Source organism: Amblyomma maculatum, chromosome 1 (assembly GCF_055883805.1).
Source record: "Amblyomma maculatum isolate TAMU_Amacu chromosome 1, ASM5588380v1, whole genome shotgun sequence".
NCBI lineage: Eukaryota > Metazoa > Arthropoda > Arachnida > Ixodida > Ixodidae > Amblyomma > Amblyomma maculatum.
Window position 1 is genome coordinate 235,230,306 of NC_139344.1, and position 13,224 is coordinate 235,243,529.

General features: G+C 48.5%; 1 protein-coding gene across 1 annotated transcript in view; it reads left to right on the forward strand.

Moving 5' to 3' along the window:
* Positions 1-346: 346 nt before the first annotated feature.
* The window catches only part of LOC146205927 (uncharacterized), a 44,403-nt gene continuing 31,525 nt past the window's right edge, over positions 347-13,224 (forward strand). The window contains exons 1-8 of the mRNA XM_084608241.1: positions 347-562; positions 3,590-3,661; positions 3,725-6,843; positions 7,480-7,622; positions 8,454-8,573; positions 9,823-10,009; positions 12,301-12,495; positions 12,789-13,000. Of these exons, the coding sequence (XP_084464367.1) occupies positions 542-562; positions 3,590-3,661; positions 3,725-6,843; positions 7,480-7,622; positions 8,454-8,573; positions 9,823-10,009; positions 12,301-12,495; positions 12,789-13,000 (4,069 nt within the window). The 5' untranslated portion in view covers positions 347-541. The remainder of the gene's footprint in view (positions 563-3,589; positions 3,662-3,724; positions 6,844-7,479; positions 7,623-8,453; positions 8,574-9,822; positions 10,010-12,300; positions 12,496-12,788; positions 13,001-13,224) is intronic.

Genomic DNA, 13,224 nt, shown 5'->3' on the forward strand with positions numbered 1-13,224 from the left:
TTGTTTTTTTTTTTTTAAGGGGGGAGTAATGCTGCGAAACCTTCAAAACTGTATTTGTTGTTTTTTAACAGCCGCCGGCATACATGCTTATCACTCTGATTCTGGATCGCGTATCAGTTCCGTAATCTTTGTTTGTTAATGGTCGATGTCGCGAGTCACACCTTTATCAGTTTCGTTGTAGCGCAAGATGCACCGAGATCTGTCTAGAAGGTTCCGGCCACTCGGGTGTCTTTCCACAATGTTCCAGCCCGTGCTGGTAGCTGTTTGCGACGTTATCTAGATTGTTCTGTGCAGCCTTTAAATTGAGCGTTGACGAGTGTGACGGGCATTCTTTGTCCGACGACCGACGAGCACGTTTGTTGCTATCGCCGTCGCCGAGTTGCTTAGTTCTTTTGCGGGCGCAAGTCAGCCCAAATAACGAGTTTCTTTAGTGCAATCATCGACCCTTCATTTGTGTCGTCGACCTCGTCACCACTACGTGACAATATTATGAGGTGCATTATGGTGGATTACAGTGGACGGTGCATTTAAAGGTACTAAAATGCCTGCACCTTCACAGCAGGTAAGTCCTCTTTACAGTTCTCAGTACAAATTGCAGGCCTCGTTATTGATCCTAGCTTTGTGTTTAATCTATTCACCGTCTGGGGGCAAGACCTCGGAATCGAAAGCCAAAGAAACAGACTGACGTGCCGAAAAACCATCTCCGCGGATGGCGCCTCAGTTGCCAAGCCGCAGTGCTGCGGATGATGCAGGGGAAGCTCGTCGTGCTCAATACCTGTGTAGACAAAGCGAATTTGTACTCGACCAAGAGATCAATCGACGGCTTAGCAAGACGGAGGTGCAGCGCGCGACGAAAGCCTCGCCGCAGCGATAGCAGTGCCGACAACATCGCACAAAGCAGGCCTTCAGTTTTCGGCCGTCTCGGAAGAAAATCGCGTGGAGGGCTGGAGTGAAAACGTATACGGAGCGTCAGCATGAAGCAGCCACCGCCGCCGCCCAGGCGCCGGCTCACACTACTGTTTAACTAGGTTTCGTCTTGTTTTTGGGCTTTAACGTCACAAAGCGTGTCAGGCTATGAGACATGCCGTGGTGGGGGGCTCCGGAAGTTTCGACCACCTGGGGTTCTTTAACGTGCACTGACATCGCACGAAGGAAAGAAGCCAACAGTCGGCGAGGCCGCTTTCCTCGGCCTCGCCGACTGTTGGCTTCTTTCCTTCATGTATTATAACGAGCACCCTCATTTCCCCTTAACTGACATCGCACGGCACACAGACGCCTTGCTTTTCACCTCCATCGAAAAGCGGCCTTCGCGGTCGGAATTCAATGCCGCATCCTTGGATACAACAATCTAGCGCCCTAACCACTGCGTCACTGTGGCAGGGCAGTTTAACTAGGCTTGAACAAACATAGCTTGTAGAGACCGTAGATGTATGGTTACAGAAAAACACATCGGAAAAGGACTCGTTCACAACGAGAAAGAGTGGGAAGGTCGACGGCGACTGCAGTTTAGCGAATTTTATTTCGCCTGTTATACACTAAAACAAATGGAAACAGTTGTAGACTCAATAGAAACAATCTATGCACGAGGTACTATGCACGCGTTGACGCAGAAGAGGAGGAGGGCTATTTGGTCACGCTGTTCCCAGGGGCACGCGCATCCGCGAGCAGCTATGCCTGTCGGCTCTGCTGTGAACGCTCTGCCTTTTTCCCGAGCATATTGATGCACCCAGGCTCCATCAGAAAAATGCCATTCTTGTCACGCCATCCTTGACCGGTTCTTTATGAGAAGGCGGAGGGTAAAAGAGTCCCGCTACAAGACCGTCACCTACAATTACCCAGAACAGGTAAGCGACAAGAAGTGAGGAAGAATCCCTGTCGCGGCGGTCGCATTTCGATGGGCCCCGCCACAGTTTTTCAGTGCTTAGGGCGCTCGACTGCTGATCACAATGTAGCGGGATTACGGCGGCTGCTTTTGGGATGGAGGCGGAAAGCAAGGCGCCCGAGCCCTGTGGGGTGGCGCTGCATATTGCAGAACACCAAGCGGTCGAAATTTCAGGAACCCTCCATTACAGCGTCCCTCACAGCGTGAGTAACTCCGGGGCGTTAAAACGCTGAAACCATAAACCATATTTCGATAGAGGTAAATACAAAAGTTGGCAGTGCATTGCGCGATGTCAGTGCACGATTAAGAACTCCGAGTGATAGGAATTGATCTGGTGCCTTCTACTTCATAGGACATACAAGCATGGGAACGTTAAATCACTACGAAACATGCAGCACGAGAGCACTACAGCTGAAAAATAGGCGCCACACATCAAGCAACCCACACCAAGCTACATCTGTGTGTCGGCTGCGTCTTTGTGTATGTGTGTCCATTGCTGCGCGGCGTCTATATCGTAGTTCTTTCGTATTTTGCGCAAACAAGTTCAGGTACAAATGATTCAACAGCATGTCGCATGCCATACCAAATTAAATCGGCCCGCTATCATTGTTTTGAGGTTGCACCGACGCGCTTTGAGAAAGTACGTCGAGCTCTCACCACGCAAGTGACGTGTGCCAGTGGTTCGGTCAATTCCGAGCTAGTTGACAGTTCCAAGGAACTCGTTATTTTCCCGATGCGAGTTTGTTTGAAGGGACCTCCTTGTAATGTGTCAGGATCGCGCGTTAATCGCGATGCCACGATAGAGCATCATTCAGTGACGCGTCCGCGGTGATCCGAGCCGCAATCTCGCTCTGACTGCGTGACAAGTGGTTTCACACTTTTTATGCCCGTTTACAGCACATGTCTCATCCATCGCAATGAGCCTAGTGGCTTTCGTCCGGCCTTCAGCAGAATCGATTATAGGTTTCGCGGTTTCGAGCAGGACAACCGCAATTTGATTTTTAAAACAAAATAAAAAATTCTTCGTGTAGTGAGACTTCGCTGCACCACGGGTGCGGACGGTGCGGAAAAGGTAACAAGAACCCCAGGCCGTCGAAATCTGGAGCCGTCCATTGGCACTTCTCACGAACTCACCCTCGGTTTCAGCAGGGAAATAGCCGCATTGTGCTGTCTTAACGACCGTCCGTATCTTGAGTCACCTCGTTAAAGAATACTGAAGATGAGCATACCTGACAGAATGGAGCTTATTTTATCTGTCTTTAGCGGCGAACGCGATCTTCTTAGGGCAAACTACTCAGCCCTGACTACTTTCGAAGTATCTAAACGCGACCAGCTTACCAGATATTTATTTCTGTACGACACATATCCTAGAAATGACATATGTAGTCACCCGCAACACCAACGTGTGACGCAAGACCTGTTCGCATTTTCTCTCAGTGAGAAGGCATGTGGATACGACACGTAAAATTTTTCTCCCTGCAGGCTTTTCTGTAAAGCTCGTTTTCATTGGTTTCGGCTAATGTTTGTGTTTGCAGTAGCGCTTCAATGTGGCGATCAGCCTACGACATCGTTACACCCGTACAGCGCTTAGATGCGGCCACATTCTTTGGCGGTGAAGTGAATGATTTTCATCTACACCCCACAGTTTAGCTATAGCATCTGCCGCAAGCTCCCTGAAAAAAATGAAAACGCTCTATGAAATCGCAGGATGCAGCGGCCACGCTGATACAGTCGGCATACCGTGCTCACCTGGCTAGGAAGAAAGTCGACATGATGAAAGTAAGACTAAAAACCAAAGTCCCTGTAAGGAAGCGTGCGCTAATTGAACCTTTTGTTTTCCAGAGGTTGCAGCATCACCGCGGCACGCGCACCAGCCGCGTGGTGGCGCCAGGCAGAATCGATGCAGCCACCCCGGGTGTTATCCCACCGCATGGCTACAGCGACCGCCATGATGTGTCCACGAGGCTGCGAGGTTGTCGAAACTGTGGCTGCTTTGTGAAGAGCCACGGAGCTCGCTATACCCGCAGCTCTAGCGGAGATAGCATGTGCAGTCAGAAAAAATGGTCCGGCAACATTTTTCGCCGCGCTCGGGCAAGGAGCCCAAGCTACGACCCGCAACTGCATACTTTAACGTATAACCAAGTCCCACAGTTCCAAACTGTGGTGAACGCAGAACACCGCTTTCGCTCCTCAAGGAATGATGCTGGCGCCGGCGCCAGAGCTAAACAGCCCAAAGCCCTGCTCTCTGATAGAAGCAGCTCTGCGAGGTCCTCCGGCACCGAAAGTCATTGTTTTGAAGGTCGTGGGGCTTTGAAGGTGCCAAGTGCAAGTAGTGTCCAGCATCCCATAACCAATGATGGGCCAGCTACTCATCGGCGAACAAGAAGCTTCGGAGGTGTCCAGACAAAACCCGATGTCTTGAGTTCTCCTTTAGAAGGTCGTGCACGCGCCCGCTTAAGAAGCTGGGAGTATGAGCGGAACGAAAGCTCATACAACCAGACGCACAAGGCGTACGAAAGAAACCAAGAACATGAGTCAACGTACCAAAAACAGCGAACTTTGAAAGAGCCCCTCCAGACAAGCTGCGGTAAACCAGCCATCAGGTCGTTCAACCACACAGATCACCGTTACCTTGGAGGGCGACTGATGACGCGCGTGCAGGAAAGAGAGAGCACCATCAAAGAAGCACGTGACGCTGAAAGCGGTGATCAAGCGTCCCTCGCAAATGCTGTATACCTACCTGAAGATCCTTCACAAACAGAAAGATGGGTCCTTGACCAAAACTTCCACGTGTCAGAGCATGAGCCTCTTCGAGCAGAAAATGCGGCTGATCCCGTGCTCATATTTGGGCACGCTGCATCCCCATTTGAGACGTCCACTGACGTGGAAAACACGCAGTATCATATGGACACCGCGCGAGGAGCTTACGATGGCTCATCTGAGGACACATCGCCGCCGCTGCTGGGTAAACACCTCCGCTTTCAGGCATGTACCTACTCACCCGAGCAGACAGCCAGACGAAGTTACAAACAGATAATCAAGGAAGAGCAAATTAAAGAAGCTGCGACCACCTCCTTCAGACGCCGTCGACGCTCACATTTACACAAACCTACTTCCCGTGTTTCCACTTCGCCTTCATTATCCGACGAATGCGATAAACAAGAACCTCCTGTAGCCGACTGCGAAAAAACAGCGGACCACTGCATCAGTGAGAAGGATGTTCGGCGTACGGAATCACTCCGCGACGAGCGTGCATCTCCGGTATCTGAAACCCAAGAAATTGTGACCTATCGTGCCAGTACGAGCACCGGTCGGCTTGCACAAGTGGGCAGCTGCAAGTACAGAACCCTTGCAGCTGACTTTATGGACAGAATGGACCATCGTGAAAGCAAGAACTGGGAACTGCGTACACAGGGAGGCCGCGATCAACGTAGAGCCCCTGCATCCAACTTTGGGAAAATTGTGAACCGTCGCATCAGCGAGAGCAAGGAAGGGCATCCAAAAGTGTTCCGCGACGTGTGTAGATCTCCTGAGATCGACTTTGTGGGAACGATCGACTATCATATGCCCGAGAAGAGGGAACGGCGTACAAACCTGAGCCGAAACGAGTGCAAACCTCTTGAACCCAGCTCTGTGGCGCGTATAGAGCAACGTGTTAAACAGAACAGCCACCGGCGTACAGACGTAGGCCCTGCACCCAATTTTGCAGAAAGAGCGGAGCGTCACATCAACGAGAGAGGAGGACGGCGTACACAACCGTTCCGTGATGATTGCAGATCTTTCGCAGATGACATCGCGGCAACGATTAACCATCATGCAAGTCAGTATATAAGAGAAAATACGAGGCGCCGTTCAGAAGCGGGACGAAAAAATTGGAAAGCGCACGGAGACGACTTTGATGAAGAGACCACCAAACGCCGTTTAAGTGACATACCGCGACGTACAGAGGTAGGCCGCGACCAGTGTAAAGCCCCCGCGTACGATTTTGCGGAAACGGTTGATCTTCGCATCAAGGAGAGTAGAGGGCGCCACACAAGAGTAGATCGTGACCAAGGCAAAGGTCCCGCTTCTGACTTCGCGGAAACAGAGAACAATCGCGTCAGCCTGAAAACAAGACGCCCAACAGCAGCTTTGCGTGACGAGTGCGGGTATCACGATATCGACATTGCGCGATGTACGGACCGTAGTTTCAGCTGTAAATCGGGTATGTGTACCGAAGTCATCCGCGAGGCATGCAGAGATCCTGGACAGAACTTTGGGGAGACCAAGGACCGCTGCGTCTGCGAGAACAGGCGACGGGGTACAGACGTAGGCCGCGACCAGAGCCAATTCCCTGAATTTAACTTTGCTAAATGTATGGACCGTCGCATCAGCGAAAACATGGGACGTCGTCCAGATGTGGGCTGCGACGAGGGCACAGCTCCTGCATTAGACTTAACAGAAACTATGGACCGCCCCATCAGCGAAAACACATGGCAGCACAGAGAAGTTACCTGGAAGTGGCAAGAAGTATCAGGAAGAGTGAAAGCATCTCAACAAACGCAGAAAAAACTCGCGTGGGACGATGCTCGCACAAGACGTCAGTCTTTTCCGCGTGACGAGGCACAACACTCGGAGAGGATATTCACGAAACGATCAAGGCCTCTCATGGGAGAACAAGAGATAGGGAACATCCATCCACATCCGAAAAATTGGCATGCCACCGGTCGCGACGGCAGCAGTGATCAAGCTCTGCCCTTAGCCGACGCAGGCATTATGCCGTCTGCAGAGCATCGTTCCCGAAACGTTTCGCGCTTAAACGCTACGAAAGGGGATGACACCACTAGCAACGAAAAGAAGCCGAGGTTCTCGCGCGACACTTCAAGGAGGGAGCTAAGCCGCTCTCTTAGTGGCAACACGGTGTACTGGAGCCCAGTAACCAAGATTTTGCCGTCAATGACCTGGCTGACAACCGATGAGCGGTGAGTTCAAATTTCTCCCAAGGCGGCCCATTTGTTCGCCGTTTGAAGTGAATGTGCCGAAACAATCTTGTCTGGTTTGTGTGGGACGTGTAAAAGAGAAGGGGACCCGCGAAAATGAGTCGGTAAAGAGCAAAAGCCCTACTAGAGAGTCATAGTAAAGCGCGATCCGCTACCGTGACCCACTTCCGCGCGCCGCCAGTGTCACGGCCGGACTCGAGGGAGAGCCCAGTGCATGGGCGCCGATCGGTCCCGACACGAGGATGCTCCTGCGTGGACCGTCCAGCTTATAGTTTTCGTTGGTGAGGCGATCTGGCCATGCGCAGTGCAAGGCGCGGTGGCAGGAAACAGTAACGAATCGTGAATTGCACCAGGCTATAACTATTACATTACTTTTACGCCGAAATTGAAATGCTATAACCATCCTGCTCGGCAGGATTCCTTTATATAGCCAATACAGCGTGATCACCGCCCCTTCCTTTCTACCCCGGTCGGTGTACTCTTCTCCTTGTGCGTCTTTTGTCACTTGCGGAAACGCGACGCTCACACACGGTGTAGGGATGGAAGCAGGGAGGGAAACAGCAGATGGTGGCGAGGAATTAAGGATAATTTCGCGTTGATTTTTTCCGTTGTGCACAGGAGAAAAATCCTGGGATCCTTTTCAGACGACTGGTTTTATACTTCCAAAATGGCTCCAGATCGTCCGGTCCCCAGAGGGAATTGTCACTACCTTCTTTTCATCGGCGGCATATCACCTGCCCAACCAGCCAACTATGCTGATGGTAAGCCCCCCTTGAATTCGAATTCGCAGAATTCGCAGAGTTGCCCATAGCCTGCGTCGATGTAGAAGCGGGAGTTAGGAAGGCAGCAAGTGAGCAACGGATATTTTATTTGTCGAGCTACTGAGTGAGAGTAACTGAAAGAAGTCAAATTCATTTTCGGTATATGCAGTCACGTACAGTCTTCTTCGAAGTCCTGTAGCCAAAGATTTTTCGTCTCAGCTGCAAAATGGAGCCATGACGGCATCATTAAAGGCTGAAGTGCATTTAAAACGCTATCTTGTCACAGCAAGAAACTATCGCATTGCATTTCACAGCCCTTTAGCACTTGACGGTGACATGAGTGCTGCATTTAGCGACTGATACAAAACTCCTTTAGCTTTAAGATTTTACAAGTACCCTAAATATACATAACATCGGCTTATTTTCTCAAAGAGCATCAAATGAAAGTTCACGGTTTCCGTTTTTCTCTCCGTCTCCTGCTTACTGTACATCCCTGACGTTTCCCATGTGGGCGAGTCGTTAGCACCAAACTTCGGCTTCTTTTTGCAATCTCTAAAAACGTTTGACAAAAGCAGTTGTTGGGCGAGTTGGTGTTTTCGATGATCCATGACTACAGCGCAAAAGACGGGACAAAGATGAAGAGGAGGGACACCACAGCGCTGTGCGGTGTCCCTGCTTCATCTTTGTCCCGTCTTTTACGCTGTCGTTATGAAATTTCTAACTCTCCCTTATAGCTCCGACGTGTTACTGGGCCGTCGGAAAAAAAGCACACGCTCTTGAAAGGTGGGTGCAAAAGATAAGCTTATTCCTGGGCATACGCGACACATGCAGGTGCCGCAATACTCCTGTATGATCCAAGCACGGATAGCTGGGAATCCAACGGATTCGTGCCTGAACCGAGGTGCTACCACACGGTCGTCAGAGTAGGCACCAACGACCTCGTCGTGGCAGGCGAGTATAGGGTAAAACGTCCTCAGACGACGGCTCTTCTCGGCCCGTCGCGCAGTGTTAGGCTCAGCAACTGGCATGGAAAGAAGTACTTTGTCATCTATAGGTCCTCTGGCATGAGGGCAAACTAAATCTGCGTGTTCTCCTCTATACGAGCGATGCCTACACTACTTTTCAAGATCAAAGGAGGAGCCGAAGTGGATTGGATCCTTGATGGTACCCAGTTGTCTCATTGGTGAAAACATTCACAGCACAAAAGAGACGTAGACACAAGCGTAAAGAACAAACAATACAGTACAGGTGCTACACTTGCATCTGAATTTTATTTGAAACGGTTTGACGCTTAAATGCAAACAAAGCTCGTGGAGTGAAGTCTAATCACAGTTGTCCTAAAGGCCATTTATTTATCAAGCAAAGATAACGACGGCGTGCTAACGCAATTGTCACCATCTTTTTGTTGTGAAAAGCGTCTATTCGCACTTGAGCTTGTCTTTTCCATGGCCTCATTTCGCGCTTCAGCTTGTCTTTTCCATGGCCAAGGACGGGTGTATTTGCATTTCCGGCAGACGATGGTAGGATGCCCACTTAACTAGTTTGGAGTGTTGTAGAGCTCTTTCATTGAAACAACGGCCAGTTTAGCCGATGTACGCTTTTTTGTCTCATTACTTGTACCGGTGGGAACCACTTCCAAAGAGCATTTTACGCTCGCCTTACACGTTTTCATGCTCACAAAACAAGATGCATTATCGTTCGAAGCATACAGCGACAGGCTCGGAGTAAAGAACACGCAATTTTTATACATAAAACTCAGTAATGTAAGAAATTCACATAGGCTAACGTCAACACGTTCTATTTCCAGCTTGCTTTTAGGGAAAATGTGCATTCGTGAATACCTCGTGCTTCCTGTCTTCAAGAAATAACTGTTTTATTATATAAACTGTACCTGAAAACATTTCATACATAAACAGACCTACCTGCACAACCGGTATTTACCAGCCACTGGTCATTTGATTTTTTTTTTTCTTGCCACACACACATATACCATCAAAGCAGGTCGACGGACGCAAGCGACGCACAGTAGTCCTTAAAGTGAAACACACTTCTCGGGTATTTTTGTTTCTTTTCCGTAGTCGTCGTGCGTAAACTTGCACGCGCTACAGTCGCGGCGGCGGCCACATGCAATTTCACGGCCGCAGCAGCTCACTCGCCTAAGCAGCGTGATTCCTTAGGTATGAAGGTGGCCTCTGCGCAGGTGGCCTGGACCCTCTGTGTGTGACGAGTAGCGGCCAGATGCAGCCATCCAACAAGGCCTTCTTCTACAGTCACAAGAGGTGCAGGTGGATGGAGCTGCCCCCGATGAACAGCGAACGTGCCTTCCACGCCGCCGTGGGCTTGCACGACCGCATGATCGTCTTCGGTGGAATCGATAGCACCGGCCGGTGAGCTCACCTGACCTCCCACTCGGGAGCTTTGAGCGTGCGACAGACTGAAGTTGGCCGCTCAAGTAGGCAGTGGTGAATGCAAAAATAGAACCATAGCCAGTTTTCCCAGCTCTTTTTCACTTCCAAAGCAGCATTGGCACGTTTTATGGCGAATCCCGTTTGGGGATTCGGACATGACCGACAAATGCTGTGTATTTCTTGTGCGGCGAATCGTGAAGGTATAGGTAAGTGTCGTTAACATGTCCAGCTTCTCAGCAAGCTTTCCCGTTCTTTGTTTGCCGTAGTGCTGACCGATTTAACGGGAAGAAAAATAATAAGATTGGCGTAGACTACCTCCGAGAAATCTACAATTATTACGTCGAAAGCCTAACTTGATCCATAAGTGGTGTTAATGGAAGTGAGAACAGGAAGTGGCAACAAAAAAAAATTACTTGAATTCGTACCAAAATGGACTCCTTCCATAAATGTTATGTCGGCTTCACCTGAATGCTACATGCTACACTAATGGCGGATCTTTACATTATAATTGATTAGTATGATTTATACACCAGAAAATGTTCACATACCAGTTCCTCGAGCGGCACTTCGTGCATCTGCAGCACAGTAACATGCAGTTCGCCGTATGCCGTTAATTGTAAGTATGTGGGTCCACCAAGAAATGAGACAGATACTGCGCTTTTTTTTTTTAGCACGAAATCAAGCCACCTAAAGCCATTTAACAATTTGCCAAACTCTGCGCCAGTCTGTCAATGATGAACCGTCCAGCAAAATTATGCTAAGCGCGTCAAACAGTGCTGTATTACACGTCAACTGTATAAGCGATGATAAGCCCCAGCGATTTTTTGACGCTGGAATTACTTCCGTTATGAAAGAAAATGCCAAAGCATGGGGAAACGTAACCAAATGATGAAGTCCTTCTAGGTATTTCTGTAAAAAAAAAAAAAAAAAAAAAGAAAAAAAAAGAACAAAAAAAAACAAGAATATGTACTTTTAAAGACAACAAATATTTTTTTAGCTGAATATGCGTTTTTTTTTTCTACCACTATAGTAATATATAGGAAGGTTTAGACGCAATTTATCATCAAGGATTTTGCCAGTTAGCTTTCCATATTACTACAGACTGCATAGTTTAAACAAGTGATCGATTTTGACTACGCTTCTTAGCGAGGACTAAAGGTGGCGAAACGGATTTTATGTAATTTTCAATTGATTGTCGCCAGAACAAGATAACTTTTTTCTTGTGATAAAACTTTCTATTTACATTCCACAAATTCTGGAAGATGCAGTACAGGACCATGTTATTCAATTACATCACCACGACGGACCTCAAAGCGATAATTACATAAAGCCTCTCTAGAACTCACTATAGAACTGGTTGTAGACCTTATTGGCGGCGGCGGCCAAAGTCGTATTTTTTTTTCAGCTTACTGAGTAAATGTTTCTTCGAAATGAAACCGGACGGTGGCTAAAAGAAACACAGACATGCTCACCCTAGATTCAAGTTCGGTACATGTCCGCATGTAATCGTTTCTGTCTGAAAGTTATAAATCATAACGCAACTAGTTTTGCTAATTTGCAGCCTTTGGAAACCGCAAATAAATTAAACTGCCCATGCTTAGGTACATATCAACGTTAATAGTATAAAAGTGGTCTGGAAATCTGCGCGGTAAAAAAAAAAAAAAAAATGACGCACCTCATTATTCCGAGGTAAAGAAATAAGACACCGCCCAGTCGAAAAAAACTACAGAACTGTGTCAAAAATACGACAAAATATCTTATAGTTCTGTCGTAACCATCAGATTTTTCTGTAGTTCTGTAGTACTTTTCTGTAGTTCCGTAGTTTTTCTGTAGCATATTTCTGTTGTCTGTAGTTCTGTAGCACTTTCCTGTTGTAACTACAGAAATTTCTGACGTTACTACAGAATGTTCTGTTGTCGCAACAGGTTTCCCGTCAAAAACCGCACAGAAATTCTTTCGTAACATCAGAAAATGTTCTGTAGTTGTTTCCGACTGGGCGTGAATTAACTAATCATTAAGGTTGCGTGATTATTGCAAAATATATTAACCTTGAAGCAATAGCAACGAATTTACAAATCCATAGCAGTAAAGTGCGGAGGAGTAGCTCTCGGAACGCACAAAGACAAATATTTCTACCTGAAAAGAAGAGTATGTTGCAATTTCCCCGCTATCGACTGATACCGTCTGAGAGAAAAAGAAAACTCTCGTGAGTTGATGAGATCGGCTGCTAACCTAACGAGGCTGTGAGACGTGCGACTGTCTTTACGCAGGACGCTAAGTAGCGCAGAAGCATACTGCATCAATACCAGCCAATGGATGCTCATCCATCCTATGCCGGTAGGGCTCATGGGCATGGCTGCCGCTGCAATAGACAATCGTGTCTACATTGTGGGCGGCATCTCCCGCGATTCCGGCATAGAATCCCTCCAGGACTCTGTCTACGCCTTCGACCTACGCAGAGACGAGTGAGTGCCCACTGAATGCCATCTGGTGGCAAATTTTCCATTTATTTTTATTTTTTGATGAATAAGGCGAGTGATATCGCGTCCGATGAAACTTAAATGCGGAAACTTCAGCCCAACAAAGGCAGCACGTTGGCCGCACAGGGTCAGCATCGAAGTGCCCAAGCCTTACTTTACATAAATTTGTCAAGTACGCAACCATTATTTACTTCTTTTTTTCCAGAAACCGCAGTAACGAATCTGCGACAAACAAACTCATGTATTATCAGTAAAAGCAAAGAGGCCGTGTTTTGCAGTTGGTCCGCGCTACCACCGATGCCTGAGAAGAGGGCCTTCTGTTCGGCCGCGCCCATAGAGCGCAATCTGTGGCTGGTGGGTGGTGTCGTTCAGCTGCAGCCCGAGGTCAGGTGCACTGCGCGCATCGACGTACTCCGCCTGTCGTCTTCCACCATCGAGCGACGCTCTGAGCTCCCCGCGCCGAGGCACTCGGTTCGCTTGGTCAAGACAGGTGAGAGGAGAACTTCGCCACCGGAGCGTTGTAGATAGCCATGTGCGCAGTCCGATAAAAACAGTCGCATAACCCGAACTGAGGTGTTCCGGCTTTCGCTCTGAAGCAACCGTCCGCGTATTTCTAACCCCTTTTGCACAGTAGTTTTTACAACGTGCGGTTACAGCTCACCCGTTGTTACAGCTCAACAACATCCACCGAAGATAAAAAAAAAAAAAAAAAAC